Source organism: Eufriesea mexicana, unplaced genomic scaffold (genome assembly GCF_001483705.2).
Source record: "Eufriesea mexicana isolate 0111107269 unplaced genomic scaffold, ASM148370v2 scaffold8569, whole genome shotgun sequence".
Classification (NCBI taxonomy): Eukaryota; Metazoa; Arthropoda; class Insecta; order Hymenoptera; family Apidae; genus Eufriesea; species Eufriesea mexicana.
In genome coordinates, this window is record NW_016916391.1 from 40,913 (window position 1) to 50,596 (window position 9,684).

The following is a 9,684-nucleotide window of genomic DNA, read 5'->3' on the forward strand; positions in this document are numbered from 1 at the left end:
TCCCAAATTTAATAGCCAATTACTGCACGTTCCAAAAATTCTCACACCTGACCTAACCTGAAAATTTTCACAACACAATGAACACAAATTAAATCTCACATGTAATATTCACCTACAAAATTCATTATTAAAATCAATTACAATGAAATTTCTTATATTCGGAGAAGATATGCGATTGATACATTTGAGAACAGACGGACAATTTTCAAGAAATCAAGCTGTAGTCACTTCCTCGGGTTCTTCGGTCGCCTCAGTCCCATCAGCGTCTTCAATCTGAGCAGAAGTGGATAGTTCTTCCTGGACTTCGTTATTCTCACCAGGCTGATCGGAAATAGACGTTATTTCTTCTTCGACAATGGTTTTCTCCTCGTTCTGAATCTCGTGCTCTTTAATTTCATTTCCGTCAGCAGCCTGTGCAGTGCTAGCCTGTTCCTCCGTCATTTCGGAATCCAACCTCAGGGGATACGTTTCTTCGACCAAGCCTGGTATAGCACTTCTGTAGTAGCAAACGTATGGTTGGCGCATATTTATTTGCACCAGCGGTGTGCGACCACAATCCATCGTACGAATCTTCTCGAATGCGTGGGACGTTAGCCTTTTACTCTGACCTGCCCCAAACTGCGGACAGCCAGGTATTTAACATTAACTGGCCACGGGACTCTGGCCCTGCCTCTTATTTCCAGTTTATCGGTGTATTATAATTATCTACTAATTATCTATCAAACACTATTATCTGCGTCACTAGGTTCGATGGTACCATATGGATGTAGAGGAAGATAGAAGGGGGTGAGAAGTGAAAAATCTAGGGGAAGGTGGTGAATAAATTTGGAGAGGAATATCCGTATTTGTACTCTTGAGGGAAAATAAGAAAAGGGACAGGAAATTTTCTTCTTTACAGAGGATATTCCTGTGCTTTGCGAAAGGATAGCTATCTCCTGTACGAGGGAATGTTTTTATTCCTTGGGTGAAGGTAAAAATGGGCGAGAGAGAAAGAAAAAGGAAGACACGGGAATTTAGAAACATACAATTACAAAAGTTGTGTTCTCTATACGGGAATATTCGTATTATTTATAGAAAGTGGAAAGAAATGAGGGAAAAGGAGAAAGGGACAAAATCTATGGATTTACAAAGGAATAAAAATATTCTTTGAAAAAGAAACTTGAAAAATTAGAGAGATAGGGAGCAAACAAATTTACAAAAATATTATTATTCCTTAAGGAAGAGGGGAAGAGACAAAGAATCTGGAAATTTGTAGGTTAGGTTCGACTCGATCGAGATTTATTTTTGATGAAGATGTAATGGCGTTGGTTAAAGCCAGCAAAAATATGACTAGTTGGTGTAAGAAATTATTAACGGCAGAGAATTTCGGAAGGAGAGCATGAAATAGGTGATCTAATTTTCCCGAATAATTCGCGCGACGAGGTCCTACGACGACGCTGGATTACGAAATCGTGTAATAACCTAATATTTTAGCAGGTTTCCCGCAGTCCCGCAGACAGCTTTCCATTTTCTCTAACGTTCGCAAACTGCACACGACAAACCCGTCGACGAATATTCAACACGACAAACTAATTAATCCGAATGGCGTTAACCATCTTGCTATCTTATTTCAACGTGATTTTCTAGTATCTTTTTAAAGGTATAGTATACATATTTATCATTTAAGATCATCTGAATTCGTTCGACGAAATTAAGCATAGAATTAGATATCCAAGAACCGATTAGAATCTAGAAATTAATACTATAGTTCGTCCTAGGGACATTTCTATCTCACCAGGTGAGATACCCTGTAGCATGGATCACGTAAACCAGAGCAAATTACATAATTGAATTCATAACTTTCGAATCTACATCATTTAACTAGAAATTAGAAATTATAATCGTATCACGTAATTTTCGTATCGTGATATCTAGTGATTTCGAATCGTATTCACGTGATTTTTTTATAAGATTAAATCATTCAAATATTCTAATCATATGGAATAAATGAAACAAAGAATTACACGTGTAATTTGATTATACATTTCAAACTTAAATCTTTAATATAATGTTACGCTTCTCTCTAGGGATTTTTCTTATAAGTATCAAACTAATCGAATAAAACAAAAATTCCAATAGATTCACAAAATATTAGATCATCATATATGAATTTTACTGTGCATCATGGTTCTTGAAAGACTTAACCTATTTGTTAGACTGACAAAAGGACCATTCTTTCAACCATGTTTGCAAAATTCCCTAGATTATCAAACATGAATTAAATTTCATTTTAGGAGTTCCCCAACGATTAAGTTATTTCGTGTATAATGTATCTCTCGAAATTCCATTTCGATACTCACAATTATCAATTTGCCAAACTGATGGAGCACAAAAACGGTTAGTGGATGAATCAGGTTGATGGTCAGTTCCATCAAACGTAGCACAGCAGCGACAGAGGCTAGGACTCCGGTTAATGCCAGTAGTATCACGAACTCGAGCAGCCCCGTTACCGCCTGAAATATCGAATACCATTTAACGTGGTTAATGGTGGAGAAAAATCTTTGAGAGACCACCGGAAACGCGAGGTCTTATCGACCGTTATAACGTATCCGGTATCATTCTTCGCGCCAATTTTCGAGCGGTAAAGCAGCGTGATTATCTATGGAGCCAAAATGAAAATGACGACCAAGGGAACAGTAGTTCTAAAGCTATAGCTCTATTCACGCCTTCTAAATACTATCACAATTTATGTAAAAATTTTGCATAGCAGAAATAAGATGATACACTGAAGCATACTAATACCTTTATAATTGTCACCACTCAGTACATAACCTCAAAAAATTCATCATAATCGTGAATTGGATAAAAGAAAACAAAAACCGAATAAGTTTTGACCAACGAATGCTAACGTGTGAGCTCCAATTATAACCAACACTAACTAATGTAATTGACTTTTGCTTTCATTGATTTTTTATTAGACTTAATGTGGCTTCGCTCAAATTGACTTTTCATTTGGCTCGATTAACTTTATTTTCTTTTATTGGACTCGATTCACTTTGATTTCAATTGATTAAATTTTGATATGAATTAATTATTTTTCACCTTTATCGCCTTTCTGAATTAAAAAATACGAAAGAATAGAACTGAAATTGCCAATTAACACTTTGTACTCCGGGAAATTTTCTTTTCGTGTCTAACGTACTTTTCCAGTAAAGAACTTTATAAAAGCAAAATTATGTCTGAAAGAGAAAAGTTACAAATATCTGTGAATTTATTTACACGGTAATTTTTCTTACACTTCCACCTTTATTATTAAACACAAATTAGAGTGCAAAAGGTCAGTGTACTAAGAAAATATAAAATTGAATTTGAGGTTAGAGAAGAATTACTTAAACCATGAATAATATCTGTCTAAATTTCAATTTACAAATTTAATTTTTATCATCAAATTCAATTATCACAAAGAAATAAATGTTGAGATCCAAGGCAAACCACGAAATCTTGTCGGATCGGTTAAAATGAGACACTCGGTATATAACTCGAACATCGCCCGGGCCTACATAACCTCTAAGTGCAAACCCGTCTCCCTGGTCGTACATATCACATCGGCCTTTCAATGGGAAAGAACAACACCGGTGTTGAAGCTCGTAAAACACGATAAAACGAAAAATGGGAACAGTAGGATCGTCTCACGCAGAGGATCGACATTTTCGGTTCGACGTGTGTGGCTGGAAACGCGAGAAGCGAGTGATCCGTCGATTCTTGTCGATTTCATGGATAAACCCTCGATATCCAGTTCATTCCGTGGGTTCGGGACACGGTGAAGCTACATCCTTATCGCTGCTTTTTGTTCACCCACTGCACCAAAGAAAATAATACGTACTGAAGTTGATACTGAAATTCCGGACCGTGAAGCACGGAACGAGACAGAGAGCGATTGGCACTATGGCGGCTGACGAGAGTTCGAAGCTACCGCCATCTAGTTACGAAAATAACAAATATACGAATTTTCATGGCCAACTTTGACTGTCTTACCGACCCAAAAATGAATATTGCCCTAAAATTAAGGCAGGAAGTAATTCGGATAGAAAACACAGGCTTTTAATTAAAAATCATAAATATTGCTCGACAATGAAGACGCGTTGTTCTTTCGTGTAGCACTCCATTTTTAATAACCCTGAACTGTCAACTGTCAGCTGTTTTTTTCTTTTGTTGGTAACACTTTACCGCACAAATGGCGCAAAATTCAAATCTTGCGTGAATTTATAACTGATTGCAGTGTCTCTGCAAAAACGACTTAAAAATTTATTTTTCCAAATGATATTGGAGGCAAAGAGAAAGAATGTGCATAGAAATGCATGAAATTTGGATACAGAGTTATGTATATACTTTCAATGGCAGTGGAATTAATTGAAATATTCAATTTAAATAGGATGCCCTATATAATATTCAAAACTTTCAACATTGTGCTTCAGCAGAAATGTAACACGAACATTTATCACAAAAATAACCTGGAACAGTTTAAAATATAAATTTTCTTCGTGGCTTTTTATGGAAAGTGAAAAATTGCTCTGAATAATGTAATTAAAAGTATATGGTTCCGTAAAAAAATGTACTGGTGCATATTTATAATTATAATTTATAATTGCTTGCTTTTAAACAGTTCCAGAAATATAGCTTACGCCAATTGCCCGAGATATTCTGTATATCTGTTAGAAAATTTTATTTCCAAATTTACGACATTTGCGGATTTTGAAACGCGTATAAATTTTGATCGTCGATATATCAAATATAAAATAGCCAAATGAAATCACTAGAAACAATTAGAAATTACCATGCGAAAAAAAAAAAATTACAACAGATAGTAACGCTAAACCTCACGTGAAAATTGGTTTACCTTGGTTGAAAATTGAAATTGAAAATTAACTTCTTTTTTAGCCAGTTACCATATCGAGGTCATAAACTATGTTAGTAGCACCTGCTAATATACTTATATATTTACATCAACGGTTTTCAATTTTAAAATAATAGACGATTCTTATACAGTCTGTGCAGGAAATTGCAACAAATTAAATGTTTTAGATCAAAATTATAATTTATAATTTTAACTTCAAATTCGTAACCCAAATCAAATATTCTTTTACATATCTGTCCGCCATTTTGTTTCTTGCTACTTCTGACGTCGAATTAGTAATCGGTAACCTACAAAATCGAAAGACACCAATTTTTGTATAAATCAAAATATGTCTTCGTATTTTGGACAGCTTTTCGACGAAATTCCTTACTAAGCGACGCAATATCTGTCCGCCATTTTGTTTCTTTTCACTTCCGACTTCAAATTCGTAATCAGCTACGCGCAAAATCGAAAGACACCAATTTTTGTAGGAATCAAAATATGTCTTCGTATTTTGGACAGTTTTTCGACGTAATTCCTCACTGTGCATCGCATTGTCTCGAGGAAACTACGACGAGACAAGAAAGACCAAAGTCTCGCGAGGTGTTTCGCTTCCGTCTTCAGTTGGGTATATTCTCGAAACAGCCAATCGAGGTTTTCAGTCGAAGATTCGGAGTATTTGTGTAGCTCGTCGTCGACGGAAGGGAAGTACGACTGCAACGTCGACAGGTTGTTATTGGAACCGGAGGTGTACGATATCTTTCGCCGGATAAAGGGAAGGAGGGGAAGTCCTCACTCGGTGGAGTAGATTTACCCTCTGTAACATCGTGTCACTCGAACGTGCCTCCTCTGTCAAAGAAAAGTTTGGAAACATCAGCATTTTTCACAACCTTTTATGTCTCTTTCAAATACGAAAGTTGTGATACAAACATTTGCCATTATAACGATTACTGGAATTATGATGTATCGGTTGTACTATTATATTTTCTTCAATCAATATTATATTTTCTTAGCATCAAATAATTTCCTTCCCCTACTTTCTTTTATAAATTTATTACAAGATTCGGTAAATTCAGAGTATCATAAATTTCATTACATCAATTGTATAATAACATACGAATTATTATTTAAATTAACATTGGAACTAAATATGCTTAGATTATATTTTTCACAGAAAAGAAATAAGCTTTAATTGGATCACAGGTAACAAGATACAGTTTGGTTTTCGATTTGAGTTAAGATATTCAACTTTATTTCGTTTTCTCTGTTTTATGTAATAAAATCCATTAAAAAATATAGAATAAAGGTTAAATCGTGGTTCAATTTAACGAAACTTTCCACTCCAGCGAAATGGAAAAGCATCGAGCGGAAATTATACAAAAAAGAAAATTAATCTCAAACCTAACCTACAAAATGGAAGTTAAACAGATATAGGTTAGGTATAGAACCGTTAATCGATCAGAACTGTGGAAACCAATTTATCACTCGTCAAACACAATCAGTACGCCAACTGGTCTGTTAACAAAACCTAGAATCAATTGTTTGCTTGAACTTTTAGAACCCTTTGCCTCTACTACTAAGACGAACCAAATTTCGTGGATAATGGGCTACACGCCATTAATACTGCAATTTCCGGCCTCCTCCTCGACGTAATGAACAAATAGAAGCTTGTGGTTACATGTTAGACCGGATATTGATCATTTCCATACAAATCGATCGATCAAGTCGCTTCCCTAATCTTCGTTGCCTGATGACTCCTGATTTGGAATAGAATCAGTGAAAATTGAACTTCGTACAATAATAATTAAATTACTTTTCATTTTCTTTAAGGAAAATCAAGTAACTGGAAAACCTAACCTAAAATTCTAATTTTAAAAGTCCTTCTCTCAGCAATTAATAACATTAATATCCAACAAAAATTATTTGCTTTCTATATAATCCTTCTACCATTGTGCTCCTAAAATTCGTAAATATACATTGTTAAATAAACATTTATAAAATATACAAAAATGTAATACTATTATTAAAAAATAATATTTTAATCGTTAATTTATATGTTTAATAACTCACAAATTTGTAAAAATTATTTCTGTATCGAAAGTACATAACCTACAAACTGTAACTTGTAGATTCCCTAATATTATAGCTTATGACGTAAGAGAGTTGAGATATCAAGTAACTTATCTTTCATGTGCTCCATAAGGTGTTATAAGAGTAAATGTTCAAACTTAGACAGACAATTTTTATGTCCCAAGTAACTACTTACGTATCTTCGAAGTTACGAAACTACTTATTTGCTCTTGGAGGAAGACGACAACCTAACCTAAAACCCCACTAAGCCGATAAACTCGCGAAAGGTTTCGACATTTCTGTCATTGAAAGGCCAGAAGTTATTGGATGTAACCAAGACACAGCATGATACGATTGATCGATAAATTTCAAGCTGATCTTTGACACTGAAGCGATTCGAGGACAGAAACGATCGGCGAATTCACTCGTGGCACCCCATCTACGACTTCGACAGCGAGACAAAAGATAGTGGCCGCGTGTGGCGTGTGTTGATTGCACACATTTACGTCGCTCCCAGAAGTATTCACGCGGCATGTCATAAGCTTTGGGTCCGGATGAACCCTCTAAAATTCCACGGTTGACTGTTTAACATAGTAAACAAACGTAGGACGAAATCCTCGTGCTGAAAATCGGAACTTCTCGACCCAGGGGTTGAGCTATGGGCGTGCAAAATTCGAAGAGGTTAGTGCAGAATCTTCCAAAATTGTCATTAAACAAATTCCTATACAACTATTCGAAATTTTAATACTCCACTTGCGTGGCTCTCATGCGTCACTACCCAAATTTTTTCGTACTGTTTCATAATTGGAAACCGATTAAATATGTCCTCGATTATTTATGCGAACAAATTTATACTGGTTAGATATAGGTATTGACGTGCAATGGAATAAACGTGAATATCGATGCATTTGACGATACTGTATTAATTAAATACATTCGTCGAGGTTAATTACTCTTAATCATTTTTCTCTGGCGCTTTATCGATAGACTCAACAGTGATAATCGATATTTATATACAATGCTATTACCTCCATTAATAGACTATCGTTCAGAATCTTTTGACAGTTCCCTTGAAAATAATCATACGCCATTTCGTTGGACGTTCCGTGATAAATCGTCGGGGATTCACTGATCAGACCCCACTATGGTCGATTCTTCTGAGTGTAAGTGATTCCAAACATTCGTCGAGTTGGTAAATGGATCTTCCTCGAGACTGTCAGTCCAAGGAACTATGATTATGGCGATTCTCTCTGGGTCGAGAATCGATTGGTTCCTCGATTCAAGGAAAGTCGAATAGGTTAGGTGATGCAGAGGGCGCTCGACATGATTCATGACTAAGTAAGATTAGGTAAGATTAATTTTAGGTTAGGATTACTTTTGATTATGATAGAAAGGATGAAACGATAATATTTCAAGCTAGTTCATCGCTGAGTGAGATAAATTTATGGAACGTCTGATGGTTACTGAGAAAAGATGGACAAGTGGACATATGTTTCTTCAAATTTTATTCATATTTTTAACAATTGTTATATCCTTTGTTTTCCAACTATACTAACTCCGAGGCTTGATTGACACCAAGCTCCAGAGATTATAACTGCGGAATAAGGAAATCATAGTTAATTTTCGTCCACTAGACGTGAGAATGAATCAGAGAAGTATTCAGAAATCTTCAACTTACATTATGTATTAAACTTCGGTGCATCGGTGTCAGCATGTGACGGCCAACAGGACGTTCCCTGACTTCCACAAGATGCATGGCTGGTTCCACCATGACTGCAGGTCTCATAGCAGGCACACCATGGGACTTGCAGGAACATTGCATGACAGCTTGCTGGCAAGTATGGCAATGTGGCTCTTTGACGCAGCTAGTCATTGGCTCTGCTTCAGCCACCAGCATCATAGGCTTCGGGGGAACCATAACCACCTGTTCCTCGTAAACAGGCATTGTAGGCATCATTATCTGCTTCTCCACCTTGGGAACGACTAGCTTCTCTGGTTTGGGTTCAGACTTAATTATCTTCTCATGCACAATGGCTTCGATTACTGGAGGCCTGACCTTTACGGGCTTTTCTTCCTTTAAGGGTTGGATTATGTTCACGTTAGTTTGGCTCGGAGGGCAAGGATTGGGTGGATGTTGAATCAGCTTCATGGCTGGGGCAGGTGGTTGGATCACGCTCACTGTCTGAATAGGCTGTGGAACAGATTGGATACTGAGGGTATGAACTTGCTGAGGTATAGCCTGGATATTCAACGTTTGAACGCTTTGTCCCGCAGGCTGAATGCTGAGAGTCTGAACTTGAGGTGCCGTTTGGATGTTGTAAGATTGCAGTTGGGGAGTCATGCTTCCAGAATCCAGGCACACGACCGACTTCTTGGATCTCTCCACCTCTTCACCGGTCTCTTCTAGCTTCAGATTCGACTTGGTCAGCGACTCCTCGATCTTCCTGGTTGGGATGGCCTGGCTGAGAGCCAAACCCAGAAGGAAAATCGCGAAACTGATATTGAGACTCATTTTTTCGGATTGTTCTTCGATGTCGAACTGTGACGATTTCAGTGGTGCATTCGGTTTTTAAAGGTATCCGTCGGATTCCGTGGTCCCGTTGATTTGGAAATCACACACAAAACAGGAATACGCAACCTAGCTGACCAAGCGAAATGTCAACGTTATTGAGTCACTTGTTGACACTGGACACCGGTGTGTTGATCAACGCACGTGTCACTGTGCGTGAAACGACACTGTG

At 36.9% G+C, this 9,684-nt stretch overlaps 1 protein-coding gene across 1 annotated transcript; it reads right to left on the minus strand.

Annotated features, from left to right (window-relative positions):
• Window positions 1-213: 213 nt before the first annotated feature.
• Window positions 214-9,455, minus strand: LOC108552936 (uncharacterized). Its single transcript, XM_017907635.1, has 4 exons — window positions 8,622-9,455; window positions 3,863-3,922; window positions 2,340-2,492; window positions 214-618 (listed from the first exon to the last, which is right to left on the minus strand). The coding sequence occupies exons 1-4, from the start codon at window positions 9,453-9,455 to the stop codon at window positions 214-216; spliced, it is 1,452 nt and encodes a 483-aa protein (XP_017763124.1).
• Window positions 9,456-9,684: the final 229 nt, after the last annotated feature.